This window comes from Passer domesticus, chromosome 4 (genome assembly GCF_036417665.1).
Source record: "Passer domesticus isolate bPasDom1 chromosome 4, bPasDom1.hap1, whole genome shotgun sequence".
NCBI lineage: Eukaryota > Metazoa > Chordata > Aves > Passeriformes > Passeridae > Passer > Passer domesticus.
In genome coordinates, this window is record NC_087477.1 from 13,161,172 (window position 1) to 13,180,289 (window position 19,118).

Below are 19,118 nucleotides of genomic sequence, written 5' to 3' on the forward strand. Positions count from 1 at the left end.
TGCAATCCCTGCAATGTCTCTTTTGAAGCTCAGGCAGGATTCAGAGATGTTCAGCCTGTTCCAGTTCTGAATGTCTTACTGAGTTTTGAAAAACTATAACTCAAATCTTCCTTTGATTTTAACTTAGGTTTTTTTCCCCATTTTTCTATAAAATTTGTCAAAACCAAGGCAATATCTTTGAAAGTGTTTTCAGAAAGAAAACTTGATTGCTGTTTTCTACCTAGTTCTGAAATCGAGCACACAGAAATACAGTGGGCAGGAATTTCAGGCCCTGGAGCAGCATTTAGTTCCATTCTGGAGGAAGGCAGAGAAGTAATTTTGTGCCCCAAGTAAGCTTGGTCTCCTATACAAACCAAAATGTAGCATTCCTTTAATGGGAATATCAGTTTTCCAGCTGCCATTTGTACACTTGCACATTCTCACACACTGCAGTATGAAACAACATGCTTCCTTTTCAGTGTGAAAGAACAAAAATGCTGGAATCTCAAGTCCAATCATTTCTTTTCCACTTTCCCACCAGCAACCCAAGACTTTCTTCATGCTGAATTAGCCACAAATGGAAAAGATGGTGAGACCACCTGGGTTGTAAATAGCACCATCATTGTACTTGAGCAGGTGGGGCTCTTTGTATATCCTGAAGGTATAAAAATATGTAAGAATGAAAAAAATATATAATGAGTCTCACTGAAATGGATGTTTAATATGTGAACATAAAAAATAAGTATATTCACAATATGCTAATAAAATAAAAGTATTTATGATTATACTTATGCAGAATACCAGTGATTGTGTAGGCACAGGGAAAAAAAGTGTTTACACTTCATGTTTTTGCATTCCAGTTGTACATTTTACATTGCTGATTGAATAGTTTGTGGTAGGAGAGAAAAGTGAGAACATGGATAGGAAGAAGAAACGAAATGACAAACCAAAGGAAAACCATGGTAGGGGATTTGCAGTATGTGATTCAACAAGCCCATGAAGGAATGTGCCTGTTCTTTTTCTACTTTAGCTAACCCACGTAGGTGGCTCTGGAAATCTCTTTCCTCTTGGGCTTTTTTTTTTTCTCCAGGGAGGACATACAGCTGTAGGACAAGTACTGAGGGCTGAAGGACAACTATGTCAACAAGGAAACAATGCAGGAACGGAGACCTGAATCAATATTCAGTCAGACCCTTTAATTATACAGCTCATTTTTTACTGATGGAAGTAAATCCTTGGTTCTGAAGCAACTTGTGCCTAGGGGAAAGGAGTGCAAGAGCCTCTGGTATTCCCATTGACAGCAGCTGATGGGAAGCATGATACAGTGAAGAGAGGTAAAACCTTAACCAGTCTGGGATTCAGGAGCAATGGAGGCACCCAAGGAGAAGAGAATATGAACCTCAGGAGAAGAAATTGTTTTAGAAACATCTGTAGATACATATAGAAAGAGATTTGACCCATGTTTTTATCAGGTGAGAGATCAAATACAAAAGGAAGTCACTGTGGTAAAGAATGTAAGGCTGTCATCAGGCCATGGAAAATCTCTTCACAAATTTCTATGTTGGAGTTCAGGAACAGAGGAATGCAAGATCAAACCAGCTCACATGCTGCAACACTTAAAGTAGCCTATTTTAAAAATAGAAATCAGATCTGATCTCTCTTTGGAAGTAAAGAAAAGTATTGTGCAGAAAGTTACAAGAAGTTCTGGATCAGATTATGTGGTCAGCAGCCTAAGTGGCTTAAAATGGTCAAAACTCCAGTAAAAAAAAAAGTCTTTGAAAAGACTGTTCAGACTGCTGTGGGAATTTGTGTTCAAGTGGTCACAGCATGACCAGCACCCAGCCCAGAGCAGCTGAAATGGAGGGCCAGGGCAGCCAGCTGTGGGGTGAAACATCACTGCCACTGGAGAATTAATTAGAGTATCAGTCAGTGGAAGGTGACACCAAATTACAGACACTGTGCCGAAGAAAAAGACTCCAAGAGGTTCCTGGCTTTGAGCCCACCTTGGTGGGAGCTGTGTCTCTGTCTGGGATGCACACAGGATGTCCACAGAGGCTTGAAGGGATGGTTCTCAGGGCTGAACCTCTCCTGGGAGTCAGGAAAAACAGAGAGCAGCAGCCTGGCAGCTAATAAACAGCACGTTACTCTGCATCTCATAAATCTCCACCAAGTTCATTTATTCTCCTCTGAGAATGAATAACTAATGAGAAGCCTCCTCTTGCCAGTTACTGTAGCACTACACAGAGCGGGTTGGATGTGGAGCTGCTATTAATAGCACTGAACGAGCTGCTAATTGGGCAGTTATGTAATGGCTTTGTTATGAAACCTAGTTTGGGTTTGACACCTTCTGTTTGCTAAAAACAACAGTAAAACCCCCAAACAAACCCAGGGTTAGCAGTGCATGACATGACATAAAGGCTGAATAATTACCAGTGTTTCAAAACTCAAATAGAATTAAAAAGGGGGAAAAAATCAATTTGTTTCTCTGAATTCCAGCAGAAGTGAGCTGGAAGCGAATCATACCACAGATCTGCTGTTCAAAGGGATACTTCAAAGTAACTTTCTCTAATACCTGCCCTGCAAATGCGGACAAAAATCCTCCAAGCGACCTGTTTCTGCAACTTGTGAAGTCTCAGAAACTATTTCTTTAATTTTAAAAGTTGTGCTTTGAATGAGCACAGACAGAACATATTTTAAGGAGAAAGAAGGACCAGAAATGCCTGTGTGACCCACTCTGGTACAAATTGTGCACAAGGATGAGGCATGAATCTTTACTCTTGTAAGTGACAATAGGTAACCTATACAGTTTGACATTTTTAAAGTAACTTAAAAAAAAAAAAAGAGAGAGAGAGAGGGACGGGTAGGGATGACATTTTGTTCCCTGCTATACAGAAGGAGAGAAGATTGCAGTGCATTAGGAGGGAAGCTTTTATCCAGGGTGGCCCTTTGGAGTGGCTCTGTCCCTAGTTACTCTGAAGGCTGGGCATCACTGATGCAATTTACAGCCCTGGGAGCTGCTCCTCCTGATGAAACCCAGCGACTGTGCCCTGCTCGTCAGGTGCTTCTCCTCTGGAGACACCAAACACAGCAGCATTCAGAGCCTGCAAGAAGGATCCCTACAGAGGTTTGTAGTTTTATGTACAGTGTTGTAATATACATAGAAATGAAAATGCCTGTCCAGTGAAATCAACACTGTGCCAGCGGTTGTTTTTGGTCAGTGTTATCCATAATCTTTTGGTGCTGGGGGAGATCAAGGCTGTCACTCCAGAAGGAGCCCACAGACCATCCAAAGAACACTTCATCTGTCTGTTTACAAACACACATCCTCATCCTTGTGCAGAGAAGCCCGTGGAATTTGCCTCCAGCTGAGTCACCTTACATTTCAGGAAACTGGGCGCAGATATTACACTCAGCTCTGCAGAGTTATTTTCCACTGCTTGTCACTTTACTTTGTCTAGGTAATGATAAACCCCCTGGTTTATCCAGCATGATAGATTAGGAAGGTTTTATTCCAATAAAAGAAAACTCCACTTAGTTCCCTCATTAATGAAGTGCCCAGAGGAGGCTGGCAAAGGGCTCACAAGGACTGGATGCACAATGTCCCAGCACCATGGTAATTGCAGCCAGCATGCCTAAAAAGCTGTGATAATTTAGGGTTCAGCGAGTGTTGAAACGAAAAAGACTGGAAATTGGGTGGTCCAGATGGCTCCCACATTTATCCAGCTAATTATCAAGATGAAGAATCTCTTGTCCATTTTATGTGTGTGTGTATATATATATATGTATGTGTGACATATATATGTGTGTGTGTGTATATATGTGCAGAAATACATCTAGACACTATTTACTTCATTAGGATATTTTGGAATTACCATGTGGCAAATAATAGAAGGATCTTCTCCTAAAATAACATCAGCAAGCTTCCCCACTCCTACACATGAGCTGAAAGGAGTTTTCTCCTCGGTGCATGTTTTCACTGGTAGTACAGCTTGCTGGTGTTGTTACTGCTCTTCTGTAGCCTCACGTGTGGGAGCAGCAGGAGGCACCAAGCAGCTCACCAGAGTGGTAACTTTTCCTTGTTTCTGTTGTGGGGGTGCTGAAGGGATCCCATAGAATATAAACTTGGTCACCCATCTCACTGGAGGACAGAGTTCAAAATTAATCCTATGATTGCTTAATTCTCACTTATTCTGAATTTACACTGGTATAAATGTGTGCCTTTGTGATTTCTAAAACCCTTTAAACCCTGTATAAATCTTTAACTGTTGCTTATATTTAAAAACCCTTAAAATACTTTGAAATGTCCTTTAAACTATATTTCAATATGGGAATAATATTTTCCTGTGTCTGGTATAATTTTTTCCCTCTGTGATAGTGTTTTTTGCACCCTTTGCATTGCCTTCCTGCAGTGATGGTACATTTACTACAATTCCCTGTGTATCCTGCTGATCCTTGTTTTTCCCAAGATAAGGCAACCCAAGCCATCTTGTTGGTGAGTGCATGTAACTAATGTGTGTCTATTGTCTGCTAATATCTGATACCATTTCCTGCTGGATTGATATTTCATTCTTTGTCCCAACCTCACTTTAATTGATCTCTGGCAAATGGTTCTCTAACGGAGAAACAGAGAAGCTACTTCTCTACAGGGATATTATCCAGGAAATACCATGTTTTTGTTTCCTCTGGATTCTACCAGGTGTTTTTTCTTTTTAATAAATGGAAAGACCTCCCTGTAGTTCAGAATAAAAAAAAAAAATTCTAGATAGAAATAAGGATGGGAAAGGAGTTTCTGTCAAGTGGAGGTCACGGTATTTCTGTTGCTCACCTGACCCAAATGTAAGCCAGAAGCAAACACCTTGCCCTTCGTGTGTGTCTGGGGAGGATGTAGGCAGAGAACTGATGGAATCCTCTTTAATTTGCTTGCTAAAATGAGAATGGTAGAGCTCATTACAGCAGCCCTTGGCACCATGGAAGCAGGGGGAACAAGAGACAGGACAACAAGAAACGGCTTCAGGTTGCACCAGAGGAGGTTTAGGTTGAATATTAGGAAAATTTCTTCATGGAAAAGGTTGTCCATCCCTGGCACAGGTTACCCAGGGAAGTGTTGGAGTCACTATCCCTGTAGAAATTGAAAAGACAAGTAGGTACTGTGATTAGGGACATGGTCTGGAAGTTGTGCATATCCTTATTCTTATGTCTGTTTTATTCTTGCCATGAGCACTCCCTGCTGTCTGGGTCACCAAACCAGCTGCTGCATTTCTCCTCTACTTAGCTTTAAAACCTCCACAGTCTCACAATTGTGGTTTTTTTTAAAACTCAGCTTCTTTGTAGTCGACAGTGTCTCATATGCACTGGTTTCTTTAAGAACTTCCCCTTTTGTGACCAAATCTTTTGTTTTCAGTTCACTCTGTCCAAACTTTTGTCATTAACATATTTCCCTTCACTCACCCCCCAGACCATGTTCCTCTACTTCTAAAATCTCAACAGTGACTTATTTCCCCTATCAAATTCCAGCCTCCCTCTTTATCAGTTCTGGTTAACTCTGTTACTGCTCCCTCCTCTTGGAAAGCCTTTTCATCTCCAGTGCTGGGAATGCCTGTGTTTGGGAAGCAGGGGCTGTTCTTATCAATTTCCTTTTTCAGCTTCCTTCATTGAAAGGATGCTCTGAATCTAAAACATGTGGTAGGTCAAATTACTTGGAGTCACCTCTCCCATTTTTTTTTTAGGAAATGCCTGGAAATGTTTACAAAGTACTCACCAAAAGCATTCAGAAGGAAGACTGGGCACAATTTCAGTGCTGGCATGCCAGTGTGGGCTCCTGTGTTTCCTGCTTCCCTTGCAGCCCTGGCAGCCTCTGTGGAGTTTGTCAGCCAAGATCACACTTAGTTCCTCACCTTGATGATATTGAGGCTGTCACAGCCGGCTTTTCCACATGCAGATCTTTCTCTTGGGTTTATGTGGCAAGGTAATATTAAAATGGGTCCTACCAGGCCAGAGAAATGCACATATTTCCCAGAGTCTATCACCACTGAACCAAAAGTAACAAACCCCTGGGAACTCTGGAAGGAGAAGCGTTTATCCTTTCTGAGTCAGCCAATCATACAGGGTTCAAGACTGGTGCTCAAACTTCCAGAAATCGTAGAATCATGGAATCACAGAATGGTTTGGGTTGGAGGGGATCTCAAAGCTCATCTCATTCCAAACTCCTGCCATGGGCAGGGACACCTTCCATAGACCAGGTTACTCCAGGCCCCAGGAAACATTTAATTCACAGCTTGAAATATTTTTTTTTTAGTAATGTTTATATTTCAAATCCATGTTATGAAAGCCAGTAGCAAAAGGTCTTATTCATGGAGTGTTACTGACTCTAATTGCTTGTAAAAAGAACTGTGTAAACAATGGAATATTTTGTTTGCTAAGAATTCATTAAAATTTACTCAGCTCAAAATAACCAGGACAAGTGCATTAAAAAGAAATCACTCTCTTCAAAAGCATTATTTTAAAGGTGTATTCTTAATTAAGAATACTTCAAACTAAAAAAAAAAAAAGAGAAGAAAAATGTATTCTTTAAAATTCTGAGATGAAACTTGAAATTTGAATCCTATCAGAGCATTCCTTGTTTCTTTCCAGGGCAAACAAATGAAAACCTCTTTTGCTCCAGCCTATATTTTTGTCCTTGTCCCGCACAGAAAGAGAAAAAATCAGGCATTAATTTTTCATTTCTTTCTCCCTCTGGTGCTTCCAGAGGCAGGAGTTAAGTGGCCAGCAATGCCTCCCAGCCTGTCAGGAGTGATGCTTTTTTAGGCCAGAGAGAACGTTTGGTCTCCTGCATAGCAAGAGCGTGACAGAATCACTGAGCTATCAAATCAGTTATTCTGCCAACCTCCTTCTGGTTCACTGAGGAGTAAATTAATCCCACCTAGGAGTGCTCCAGCAGCAGAGAGAGCACACACACTGCCCTGCTCGGGCAGCAAGGTGCTTGCCAGGACTGTCACTCACGGACAAATAATTCCTTTCTTTTGGGGAACCTTCAAGGACCTACTTCTCTGAGCGCTGACTCACACATGGTGGGACAGCAGCAGTGAGAGCTTCTCCAGGGGGAGGCAGCAAGCCCTGGGGCAGGTGCAGCAGCTCCACCATGGATCTCCAGAGTCCACCAGAGGCCCGGCAAGCCTGGGACCGGCAGCAGCTTCTGGAGTCAGCACTGCTTGGGAGGTGGTGGTGAGGGAGCTGCTCCAGCAGAAGGCCTTGGGACAGGCTTTAGGCCATCCTCATCTCTTGGAAAGGAGGGAGTGAGTCCCTGGCACGATGTCACCTGTCCTGCTGCCCTCCAGAAGCTTTATTGATCAAAGTCCAGCAGCTCCAGTGAGGAAATAAGAGAGGTGCACCATGTGCTACAGCAGAGAATTCCACACTGACGTAAATCTGTCCCTCCAGCTCCAGCTGTTGCAATGAACTGCAAACCCACGTATTTTCTGTGTGATTTCTCCCAGTTGATCCTCTTTTTTTACCCTGCTCTTACATCTTTCCTGGTTTCCACAGACATTTTTGGTCTTTCCATTGCTTTACCGCAGTGATGTACCTCTGACTCCTCGTGTTGTCCATTGGTTTCCCCAAGTGCTTTTCTCCAGGAATATGTGCAGCCCTGGGGAGGACCAAGATTTGTGTTAAAGACCATCTGCTCATAAAGTGAGTATTTATCTAAACCCAGATTCCTCAGGTGTTCTGGGCATTTCCTGCCAAGGCCTCTGCTGTAAGAGGCTGTTGCGCTTGTTCACAAGTGAAACATCCATTATTCCTAGCAGCCCTCATAAGGAGCAGTACACACAAATGACCTCTTGGAAGCTCTTGTGACTCCTGCAAAATGTAAGAAAATTGAAAATCTGTATTTGCAAGGTCAGAAATAAAATGAAAACCTCACTTCAGCTGTCTAAAGCCATACAAAGCAAAGACCTCGCTGAATAGCCAACTCTTGAAATAAGTACAATTTCCTTTGCCACAATAAATGTTTCAGTATAAAGTTGAATGTATAATTCATTCCACTTATCTGTAGCATTTTGTTAAACTTCAGGAACTTTAAGTGAACGACTTCAGTTTCTTACAGGCTTGAACTGCTCTCTTGAAAACCTTTTGGAGAGGAAAAATGTGCCCTGGGATGGCTTTGAAGCTTTTTTTTCGTTCGTTGTTGAGATCTTCAACAGCAGATAAATTGTTTCTGTGGCCTTAATGGAAACCTGAAGATCTACCCAGCGTTTAGAATTTCTCCTCATGGACTGGATCCTTGGCTGCCATCCTGCCTGCATTGGTCTTCTCAGGAGGAATTCGGGGAATGTACCAAATGTTTAAATGACAGCTACAAATTAAGGTTTTCTTCAGCTCAAGAGGGAGCTACAATTAAGACATGATTGTTTTAAGGGATAAAACCCTCTCAGCTGAAGTGTTTCCAAGCTACTCATCAGTTCCCTAGTGTTTCTCTTGCAGAAATTCATCTAGTCCTGTGATATCAATCTTGTAAACAAATACTTTCTTTACTTACCTCCTGTGATAAAATTCATGCTTGAAATTTCTCGAGGAACTCCTTGGCCCCTTCTTGTCTTTTTTCTGCTTGGGAAATGTGAAACAGAAAAAAAGGATTTTTAAAAGAAAAATCTCCGTTTGGATCACTCATCCTTATAATGACTTTAAAAAACCCACAAAAACATCAACAAGAAAGGGAATTAAAATTGAATTTAATATTTTCTTCTGAATATTTTTTTAAATTAAAGAATAACTGTATGGCACAGCAGTAGCAGATACTTGGTCCAAATCCTTGTTTCCAGAATATACCATGAGGGAAAAAGTGATGTAGTGCCAGGGGAATATGTTTCATTTTCTCGTGACTGTGTACTTCTGGATGAGGAACCTGGCAGACAGCTCCCCTGAAATGCAACCACCAGCCCACGCAGGGGTTCAGCACTGCTGAGGGTGTTCCTATGCAGGTGTCCCAGCTCCGTGTGACTTGTTTGTGTGAGGGGTTTGGAAATGCGCTGCTGTTGGGGTGCTTGCAGTGCGCATTCCCTTCTCGCAGGTGGGAGCGCATCCATTCTTGCCGCTGTGAATGGAAACCTCCTCCAGCCTCCCTGTGCTGCACGGAGCGTTCCCCGGAGAGGAACTGCTGGAGTAAATGCTTTGGACTTGCTCGTGAGTTCCAAAGTCCCTTTGCTGCCGCCTTTATGTCACGAATTCAGCGTGTTTGTGCAAGGCACAGCTGCCTCACCTGGAGGAAAACTGCCTTCCTGTGTAGGCTCTGGCATTCCTGTCCTACATTCATGTTCCTTTTGGGAAGGCTTGGCAGGTTTTAACTCTTCATATGAGACCACAGCTCTGGATGCTGATTCTGGAAGCTCCAGAGGTTTAAAGTAAAGCGCTTTGTGGGTGTGTTTGGTCTGTCTTCTCACTTAAAATGAGGGTGGAGATGCTCCAGGCTGCCTTTTGTAGTGGAGCTCTGCTTGTAACCAGGCTGCTGCTTGTGCTCTGCGCAGGTGTGCATCCAATTCTTCGCTTGGCTCACCACACTTAGTTGGTCAGAAAGTAACAAAAGCAATTCAGGTTTATCAAAAAGGATCAAATGCCCTTCAGGTGGCCTGGCGACCCCCATTCCGTGGTCACAGCCCCAAGGCTGCCACGGCTCAGGGAGAATTGGGACAAGGCACAGGGTGGGATTTGGGGGCGGTCCTGTGCAGGGCCAGGAGCTGGACTTTGACAATCCTTGTGGGTCCCTTCCAGCTCAAGATACCGGCGGTTCTGTGGAGGAGACCGCGGCAGCAGTTTGCTGTGACACTGCCCTCGTGTCCCGTGTCCCGTGTCCTTCCCGGCGCTCTGCGCAGCACGCACGGCCACAGCCCGAACCGGCGGGGGGAACGCCGGGCTGGGCCGCCGGGGCTCTGTGTGTGCGGGGCTCTGTGTGTGTGTGTGTGTGCAGGGCACTGTGTGTGTGTGTGTGTGTGTGTGTGTGTGTGTGTGTGTGTGTGTGTGTGTGTGCAGGGCACTGTGTGTGTGCGGGGCTCTGTGCGTGTGTGTGTGCAGAGCTGTGTGTGCGGAGCTCTGTGCACGTAGCTCTGTGTGTAACTCTGTGTGTAGCTCTGTCTGTGTAACTCTGTCTGTGTGTAGCTCTGTCTGTGTGTGTAGCTCTGTGTGTGTGTAGCTCTGTGTGTGTAGCTCTGTGTGTGTGTGTGTGTAACTCTGTGTGTAGCTCTGTCTGTGTAACTCTGTCTGTGTGTAACTCTGTGTGTGTGTAGCTCTGTGTGTGTGTGTGTGTAACTCTGTGTGTAGCTCTGTCTGTGTGTCTCTAGCTCTGTGAGGGGTCCCGTCCCTCAGGCCCAGCTCCCCCCCCCCCCCTCCGCCGTGGCGGTCGCGACCCGGCGCACGCGCGGTGCGCGTGTGCCCCCCCCCCCCCCGCCCTCCTTTCCCACGGCACGCGGCCGGGGCGGCCGTGACGTCACGAGGTGCCCGGGGTGCGTGTCCGTCCCCGCGCTCGCGGCCGGAGCTGCTGTGACGTCACGCGGTGCCCGGTGCGGAGTGCCCCTTCCCCTCCCCGCGCGCGCCGGGCGCCCCCGCGCCGTCACGGCCCCGCGCCCGCGAGCGCGCCCGCACGCGCTTCCCGCGCCGCCGCCGCGCGCCCTCCCTCGCGCCCGGGCGAGGCGTGACGTCACGGGCGGCCACTGAGGAGCGGGGCGGGGGTGTGGGGGGGAGCGCGCGCAGGTGCATCCGCTTCCCTCAGGGCGCCTCCCGCCGCCGTCCCGGGGCAGCGCCCGGGGAAAGGTCGGCGTTCGCTCCGGGGGGACGGGGCGCCGGTGCTTCCCGTGTTCCGACCGCCCGTGTGAGTCTCCCGTGGGTGTCGCCCCGTCCCCGACGGCAGGGAGTCGCGGGCCGGGGTCGCTAGGGGGAGGCACGGCATCGGCGGACGGGCTGAGGCGCTGAGGCCGGGGAGAGCGGGAGGGGAGGGAGAGCCTCGCCCCCCGCCCCGGTTTTGCTTTCCCTTTTGCCCCTAGCTTTCCCTGGCGGGCGTGAGGGAGCGAGGAGGATACGTATTTATTTTTTTATTTACTTACTTATTTATTTAAATATTTGTTTGTTTGCTTCCCTAAAGGGTGAGGGGAGGGGAGAGGGAAGACCGGAGGAGGGCGCGGAGGCAACGCCGTCACCAGAGGAGGCGGTGGCGGGGAAGAGGAGGAGAAGAAGCCGGCGCGGAGCCTCGCCTCACCTCGCCTCGCCTCGCAGCCCCTCCGCCGTCCCCGCCTCGCCGTCCACGGCCGCCGGAGTCACCGGCGGCCGCCCGTCCTCATGATGGCCTCGACCACCTGCACACGCTTCACCGACGAGTACCAGCTCTTCGAGGAGCTCGGAAAGTAAGGACGGAACGGGGAGTGAAGGCACCGGGGGCTGCGGGGGTCGGTGCGTGAGCCCTGGGGGCAGCCGCGCCCTCACCGCTGCCGAGAGCCCCGCGGGAGCGCCCGGGCTCCAGCCATACGACCCCGGGGCGGCCAGGGGCTCTGGGCGGGTGGCGGGGAGCTGCCCTCAACCCCCCCGTGCCGCTATTTATTACTATTTATTATTTATTGTTATTTTCAGCTCTCAGGTTGCCGCGGGGCGGGGGTCTCGGGTTGTGAGGGGTGTCGGGGCGCGGCGGGCGCCCCCCAGCGGCGGGGCGGGAGGCGCAGCCCCGAGCGCCATGTTGGGTGTCGCCCCCCCGGTGTCACCGCTGAGGGGGACCCGGCCACCGCCGCCCTGTGTCCCCCCGCGGTGTGCCGGCATGGACACAGTGGAAACCCGCCCGCCCTCCGCCCCAGCTAGCGGGATTGGTCACACGGCTTCTACCCCGCGGAGTTCACTGTTCAGCTGAATAAAATCAATGCTGACCGTCCCTGACAGAAAACCAGAAAATCCCTTTTTTTTTTTTTTTTTTTTTTTAATTCTGCCGACATCACACCCCTCCGTGCTGCCCGTTAGCTGGTAATGGCAGTGGAGTGTTTCAGTTGGACTGACACTTTACCCGGTTTTGGTTTCCAGAGGGGCGTTCTCCGTCGTGAGGAGGTGTATGAAAATCACCACAGGACAAGAGTACGCTGCCAAAATTATCAACACCAAAAAGCTTTCAGCTAGGGGTGGGTATATTTTAATCTGGTGTTTGTGGTGCCTCCTCCCTGTTTCGTGTGCTCATGTGCTGAGCATTAGGAAATGATAAAAATAGCTGAGTATTTTAACAGATTTTTTTAATACTGTTTTAATTATTATGTCCTGGGTTTGAATTTTTTTCCTTGATGTCTGGGGTTTTTTCCTGTGTTAAATGTGTCATGGATTGACTGCACAGAAGTCAGAGGTTGCTGTAAATAATTTCAAGAAAAGATGTTCAAAACCTAAAGTTTAACATAATGCAGTGTTTTCTTATTTAATATAAATAATTTGCTTCAGAAGCATTTTGCAAGCTTTTTTTTTTTTCCTGGGAGGATGGTCAATAACAAGTTTCCATTACAGATTTTATTTTAAACATTTACAGCTTCACTGGATTCTGTGTTCCCGTTGCATTTAAACATGAACATTAGGGCCTATCTGACTATGAGTGAATGAGGGAAGATGTACTTTTATCTCAGATTAAACTTTTTTGTGAGAAGGAAATTATGACGAAGAAAAAAATGTGGTTTTTGAGCTAGCTGTTGCGGAGCAAGTCGCTGTGCTGAAGCGGCGAGGAGTGCTACTGTTACAAGGCTGCTGCACGGCTTGTTTCTGCCTTGCCTCTGATGTGCGTTTCCAGCGGCTTGTCAGCAGCAGCGGCCGCGTTGTTATGATACATTGTAGGTAAATATACACACGGTGTGGGCTGTTGTTGTGCAAAGGGAGTCTTAGCGGTGCCGTGTCAATTGCTCGCTAATTCCCAGCTGGAGTGCCTGTGGCCGGGACTCGGGGATTAGGGATCGCTCTCCCTTAGCGTTTTCTGTGTTTTTATGGCAATTTGTGAAGAACGCGGCAGTGAGTAAACATTGCCAGAACCTAAACGTGCTCGTGGCTGCTCTGCTTCTGGCCCAAAGAATCGCTGCAGGTAAACGGCAGCCTGAAGTCAGTAAGCTTAAACATAAGACATGGCAAGTTCTGATAACAAACTGCTCTCTGATAAACGTCTTTCAATGGTTGTTACTGGAGTCTGGTGAGAGTTGTGTGAAAACTTACCTTTCGCTGAATTTAACTCTTCACTCTTACTGCAAGATTATTTTTCCTTTATTCTTGAAAGGTTACTTAAATTCCTTTTTTTTGGTACAGTTATAGGCTTGAAGGTAAGTTAAGCAATTTATAATACTTGAGGTAAATATTTTCATGAGTTTGCTTTAAACAGATGGTATTTTATTATTATTTAGCACACTGTGATCTGTTGAATTTTGATGCTTAAAATAAAACACCACGCTCGGTGTAATTTCATAGATCTGAGTAATTTTCAATGTGAGAAGCCATAACAAGGTCATCATCAGGTTACTGGGAACAGGTGGGGAACATGTGCCAGGTTACCAATATGCCATGGGTTCTGTGTGTGATGGGGTAAATCCTGGAATGCTAGGCTAAATGAGGGAAAACTGTCTTTCTAATTACTCATCGTTTGGATTGCACTGTATTTCAAGCTGTAATTTTTGTACTTTGTTCATGTAGGACCAAGTTGGTCCTTGGTGTGCTCTGTTAAGGAGTGGAAGCACATTTGGGAGAATTTTGCTCATACAATGGAATGAGGTAAATTTGATACAGAGTTTTCTGTGGGTTCAACCCATAAGGGAAGAGGTTACACTCCACAGCTGAGCTGTGGAATATCCTTGCAAATCAGAACATGCGTAGTGCCTGTCTGTGAATGCAGGGAATGCCTTTCCATCTCTGTTTTCAGACATCTCAAAACTTATTGCAGATTTTTACTTGCTGGGCTGTTTTTTGTGGAGGTTGGTTTGGGTTTTAGCACTTGGAAATCTACTAAGTAGTTTCTGAAGAGCGAGCTTCTTGGAGAAATCTTTATATTCTCCTGAGGCAATTTTTTAATTGCTGAAAGGTGCACTTGAATGGCACTTGTGGTGCAAAAAAAACTTAAACCTGAAAAAGCCTCAAACTGTGATGCTTTCTCCTGGCTGCTGTTGGGGATGGAGTTTAATAATCAAGTGCTGCTTTTTGAGCTACGTTTTGTTCTACTCCATCTGAATGCTGCATGAGGAGGTAGCAGCTCACTTCTGTGTCAGACCTACTGAAATACCCATTCCAGTGTAAATCATTGGGGCAGCTTCATCTGTGAGCAGAGTTAAGGGCAAACGTGTCCTCTTGGCTTGGAAATGTGTTCCTTGTCTGGGGCTTGCTTCCCTTCAAGCTTTTTAAGTCAAATGTCAGATTTGGGCCTTTTGGCTTCCCACGCTGGATGAGAGCAGTTTCAGTGTATGATATGGAGGAATCAAGACTTTCAAGACTAAATGAAACTTCCTTAAAGTAGTTTTGAAATTAGAAATTATTTAAATGGCTTCAGCCCAGTCAGAGCAGTAATTATCTTTTCTTCCCCTCTTCATCTCAGCCTAAATGTTATTGAAGAGTTTTCCAAATTCTTACTTTAGCAGTCTTTCTAAATCTGATCTGGTCACCAGCTAATGCCAACAAAGTTGTGTTCCCCTCAGTTTCCTTGTATGGTTACAGGGAAATTTCAGCCACATTGCCTTTGTGCAGAGGCATGAGCTTTGGCTGGAATTTGGAGGGGAAAAGGAAGATGTGTCCCCTGTTCTAGCAGAGGGAACTGTGGTGCTTTCAAGTTGATGGACAGTTCCTCTCATAATTCCAATTCCACGTTTTTCTGATTTTAGTAACAGAAGTAATAAACATTTGCAATTTGAATCTATTTCAGTATAGCAAAAATGCTTTTGCTTGTTACAGTTACATATATTCTCCTTTTCAAGTCTTCTTAAGGTGCTCTTCAGAGTTTTGATCTACTTGTTTTCTAAGTCAGCTGGAGTCTAAACTACTAGAATATCCACAGCTGGTTTTGTATCAATAGGTTATGTTCTTGCACAAGGTGATTTTGCTGCTGATTGTCAATAAGGAAAGGCATAGAAAGGTGTGTTACCCTCTAGGCACACAGGCTGTGGTAACTGGGAGTGGGGCTGGAGCCTCATCCCCAGTGGGCTGCAGCCGTGCCAGGCAGGTGAACAGCATTGAAGGTAAGGAGCCAGGAGTGCCCAGGGGCACTGACCAGTCCCCAGGGGAGCAGAGGGCACTCAGGGGCAGTGCATGGACAGGAGGGTGTAAAAGGCTGGGCTGAGGAACAAGAGGAGCAGATGCCTGCAGCCTTCTGAAGCGGTATGATGTTACTGTGTATGAGCAGACCTCTGAAGCTTTCTCATGAGGTATGGTGTTACTGTGCATGGGGTGAGGCCTTCTAATGCTCTGTGGTGATGCTCTGTGTATCGTGGCCCTCTCGTCTGTGCCGTGTGCTGTGGCACATGCTGCGACCTTACCCTTCTAAAATTAAATGTAGGGATGAACAAGCATACAGGAAACCAAGAATAAAGTGAAGAATGTTTGTTTGCTGGTTCTGGGTTCTGTATGGTTTCATCTGATGAAGTCTTTGGGATTTCCTCACTATTCAGTAAGGGCTTGGCCTTGTCTGTGTTGTTTTTCTTGTGTAGAAAGTCATGCAGATGAAAGTGAACTTCAGTGAAATGACTTTACTTTTCCCCTGTCTGTTCCAAATACCAAATAACAAGCAGATTGTCTGTTTTGTTTTGCCATTATCTGTCTTTTTCCTTCTCTTTTGAGAGTCGTCTAGCTTTGATCCAAATTGATATCATACAAATAAACCCATTTTCTTAGTAGGTTTAGCCCTTGTTTTCTGTTTTCCTAAAAAACATTAGGTAAGAACTTGCTTTTCTGATCATACATGAAAAAGTATTCACAGATTTCCACTGGGTGTACGTATCGCTAGTAACTCCTACTGACGGTTTCCGGTGCCTTTGGTGCAGTGTGGTGGTGTCTGTATGTGGGAGGAGGAGGATGTCCCAGTCCCTTTTCTTTTCTGGGGAGCTCGTGCCCAAGCTGGGCCCACCTCTGCCAGCAGGACTACCAGTGCTTTCTTTATGAGCGTGTAACGTGAGAGTCAGCTGGAGGTTATTGCTGCTCCCTCAAGAGCTCTCGTGAGCTTTCAGGGATCAGCCATTCCATTAGCTTCAAGCCTTGGAGGTATATTCCTTCTTAGCAGGAAGCTTCCCAAATATTTTTCAGTATTTCTACTGTTTGTTTTTTCTGGGAGTTTGTGCCTGCAGGTGCATGGCACAGCCAGAGGGACTGGAGCAGTGACACTCACCTGCAGGCAGCTCCGATGGGTGCGCAGGCTGCAAACCCCACCCTTGGGAGCAGTGTTCTGTGCACTCTTGAGTAATTGGGCTGTGGCAAGAGTGTTTCAGCATCTGAAGCCCTCCAAGTAGGGCACCTCGTGATCCCTGAACTGATTTAAAATACATTAGGGAGATGAATGAAATGGGAAGTGTATATAAGGTAGTATTTTTCAGTCCAGCTTTTCATGACACAGAGATAAATGTTTTTGATGTGTCACTAGACTAACTTTAGTCAGGTGGCTTGTGTCAGTGCATGCCAGATGTTGCACAGGAAGGCAAGCTCTAATAAGGCTTCCAGTGCTCCATAGGAGGAGAAAATAATTCTTTCTAATCTAGCTCAAGATGTTAATCTCTGAAGCACACATTTACCTGTGCCAGTTTATTACAACACATGTATTTTTAAAGCTAAATTCTGTTCTTACGCACACGTGACGTTACTCCCACACAGACAGGACTGTCCTTCAGGGCGTTTAGTTGTCAGTGAGGCAGATTCTGTCTTTGTGCGGACAAGATTGAAGCTTGGAATTTCAGTGGTTTTCTTCCACGTCTTGCTGTAGTCTTTTTTCTCTGGTTAATTACTTGTCATTAAGAGTGTTTTAAAGCTGTTTTTCTATAGTATGTAACAAGGCTCACCTGCTAACATGCAGTCACCCTTTTTTAGTTTGTGGTCAATGTTTGTGTTCAGTTTAGTCACGGCATTCTTTTCAGTTTGACATCGGTTGTAACACAACACGCTCATTTGAATGTTTATCTGCAAGTATTTGTTTAATTGCAAATTACTGTAATTTAGCAGGCTACTGGTTCTGTTGAAATTGACTCCGTTCAGACAATTCAGGGTAATAGGGAGAGAAGAGTGTGATCCAAAAAAAAACCTCAAAAGGGATTTTTGGTTATGTGCTCTGTTTTGTGAAGGTTTGGAGCTTTTAATTCTGTTTTGGTGTTGGCATTTATTCTGTTTTGGTGTTAGCGAAGCCCTGAAGAGCTTTCAAATAGCACTGAGAATGAGGACTTTGAAACTCTGTGATGTGTGTTGGTTGGTAATAATTTATTCTAACAGTTAAACTAGATTTGAAATGAAATGTCCTGGCGGTTCATAGTTAAATTATTCATAATAAATGCTGTGTTGATTTCAATAATGTCACTTCTGGAGTTTTTTTGCTAAAGAGTTATTTACTCTCTCCATTGTGACCAGAATTTCTCTAGAAAGGCATGAAGTGTAAAAAGGTGTTTGCATCATCTGACAGCTCAGTTTCAGCAAGCTCATTAGGGAAGAGCGGAAAATGCATGTGGGAAATGCATATGAAAGGGGATTATTGGGGACTTATTTGGCTACTGTCTCCAGCCATTTTCTGTCAGAAGTTACACATTATAGCACTGATTCCTGCTCTTGTACTGTGTGTTCTCTTCTTCAAAGTGAAGACTTCACTGCACGCTTGAACAGCTCCACTTGGGGAATTGCTTCTATTGGGAGAGAAGGGAGAACTTAAGATGCAGGGGAGGATACAAACAGAATACCTTTGCTGAGCATCCTGATACTGAAATAGGGATGTGTGCTGTTCCTCCTGGTCCGAGGGAGAATGTTTTGCTATGTTCAAATGGTACTTCTGAATGAAAGGTTTGGGTCAAATACACAAGTAAGGAGACTAACACAATGGTCAACACTTTGCATTTATTGTAGATTGGTTCTGTTTGTTTGCACATAATACCATACATAGAAAACATTGATTTTTTGGGAAACCACAGGCCAGCTCAGGTGTTTGTGACTTGGCTTTGACCTCATTGACAGCCAAGTAGAAATACACTTGTTCCTGGAAGGACTGAGAATTAGGCACAGACCAACCCCTCAGAAACCCAATTTCAAAACCTAACTAAACAGTGGAATTGAAATGTGGAAATCCTGCCATATGTAGGCATGTGTTGATCCAAATGCTAAACATTAATGCACCTTCTCAGGTTGTGATTGGGGTATGTGAAGCCATCTCTGCTATGTTTATTCACACTTCTATTGACTTCACAGTCTGGTTTGGGGTTTGAATCTATTTTTTTTTTTCATATAATTGAGAAATGTCTGATCTAGAAGCCTGGAATAAAAGTCAGTGAAATGTTTTGATTTGCAAATGCCTTTACTGCCAAAATAGTGTTTTTCATGTGTCTGTCCTTCATTTGACCTCCTGAGAAATGTAGGCCGGGGTGTTTGATATGTCCAGCTTCCTCCTTTGTGCACATATATTGCTCATTTGTCAAATGCTTTGTGAGGATGTTGTGGGGGGTTTGGGAAATTATGTGAGAAACATAAATACCTCTGTGCTTTGGAAAAGGTTACTAGAAAACAAAACCTTAACAGTGGCAGCTCGTCTGTTTGATTCCTTATTAAAAATAATTGTGCTTTGAATTTGAAGAAACATCTGCTCTGTTGTGGAGAGGCACAGGAGTCCAATCTGTCTGTTTATTCCTTGGATGTATTGAGCTTGTGTACATCTTGCAGTGCATGTTTGTGCAAACTCCTCATCCATTTAATCCTTGTGTTATAAGAAATGTCCTGAGCATGGTATCAGGGAGGGTAGAGAATTTGTGTGACATGGGGCTGGTGTTTTCTTCGAGGGAGACAGTTGTGCTGTTACTCAGTGTAGTTTTCTGGATTGTTGTCAGCTTGTTCTGAAATTCATTGGAGTTGTTTGTTCCACAGAACTCACTTTTAGGCTTTGCAGCCCTGATAACTTCTGTGGCATCTCATCAGAAGCTGCTGGGTATATTCTGCTGTAC

The 19,118-nt window shown here is 45.2% G+C and overlaps 1 protein-coding gene and 3 long non-coding RNA genes across 22 annotated transcripts in view; 3 read left to right on the top strand and 1 right to left on the bottom strand.

The window, feature by feature from the left end:
• LOC135298486 (uncharacterized) overlaps positions 1-6,553 on the top strand; it is a 32,024-nt gene extending 25,471 nt beyond the window's left edge. The window contains exons 8-10 of one of the 2 annotated variants that reach the window (XR_010360499.1): positions 1,070-4,044; positions 4,389-4,471; positions 5,706-6,553. This is a non-coding gene — a long non-coding RNA (uncharacterized LOC135298486). The remainder of the gene's footprint in view (positions 1-1,069; positions 4,045-4,388; positions 4,472-5,705) is intronic. The other variant, XR_010360500.1, reaches the window with a different exon arrangement.
• On the bottom strand, positions 4,018-9,717 carry LOC135298488 (uncharacterized). Its single transcript, XR_010360502.1, has 3 exons — positions 8,516-9,717; positions 5,738-7,624; positions 4,018-5,098 (listed from the first exon to the last, which is right to left on the bottom strand). It is a non-coding gene; the product is annotated as an uncharacterized LOC135298488 (long non-coding RNA).
• A 971-nt stretch (positions 9,718-10,688) lies between these two features.
• The window catches only part of CAMK2D (calcium/calmodulin dependent protein kinase II delta), a 121,492-nt gene continuing 113,062 nt past the window's right edge, over positions 10,689-19,118 (top strand). For 9 of the 18 annotated variants that reach the window (XM_064416037.1, XM_064416042.1, XM_064416047.1 and 6 more), the window contains exons 1-3: positions 10,690-10,837; positions 11,108-11,366; positions 12,028-12,122. In XM_064416037.1, the coding sequence (XP_064272107.1) occupies positions 11,302-11,366; positions 12,028-12,122 (160 nt within the window). In that variant the 5' untranslated portion in view covers positions 10,690-10,837; positions 11,108-11,301. Of the gene's footprint in view, positions 10,838-11,107; positions 11,367-12,027; positions 12,123-13,030; positions 13,055-19,118 lie in introns of those variants that run through there. The other 9 variants (XM_064416040.1, XM_064416039.1, XM_064416038.1 and 6 more) reach the window with 2 other exon arrangements.
• Positions 13,740-19,118, top strand: part of LOC135298490 (uncharacterized) — a 39,070-nt gene continuing 33,691 nt past the window's right edge. Inside the window, exon 1 of the long non-coding RNA XR_010360506.1 lies at positions 13,740-15,368. This is a non-coding gene — a long non-coding RNA (uncharacterized LOC135298490). The remainder of the gene's footprint in view (positions 15,369-19,118) is intronic.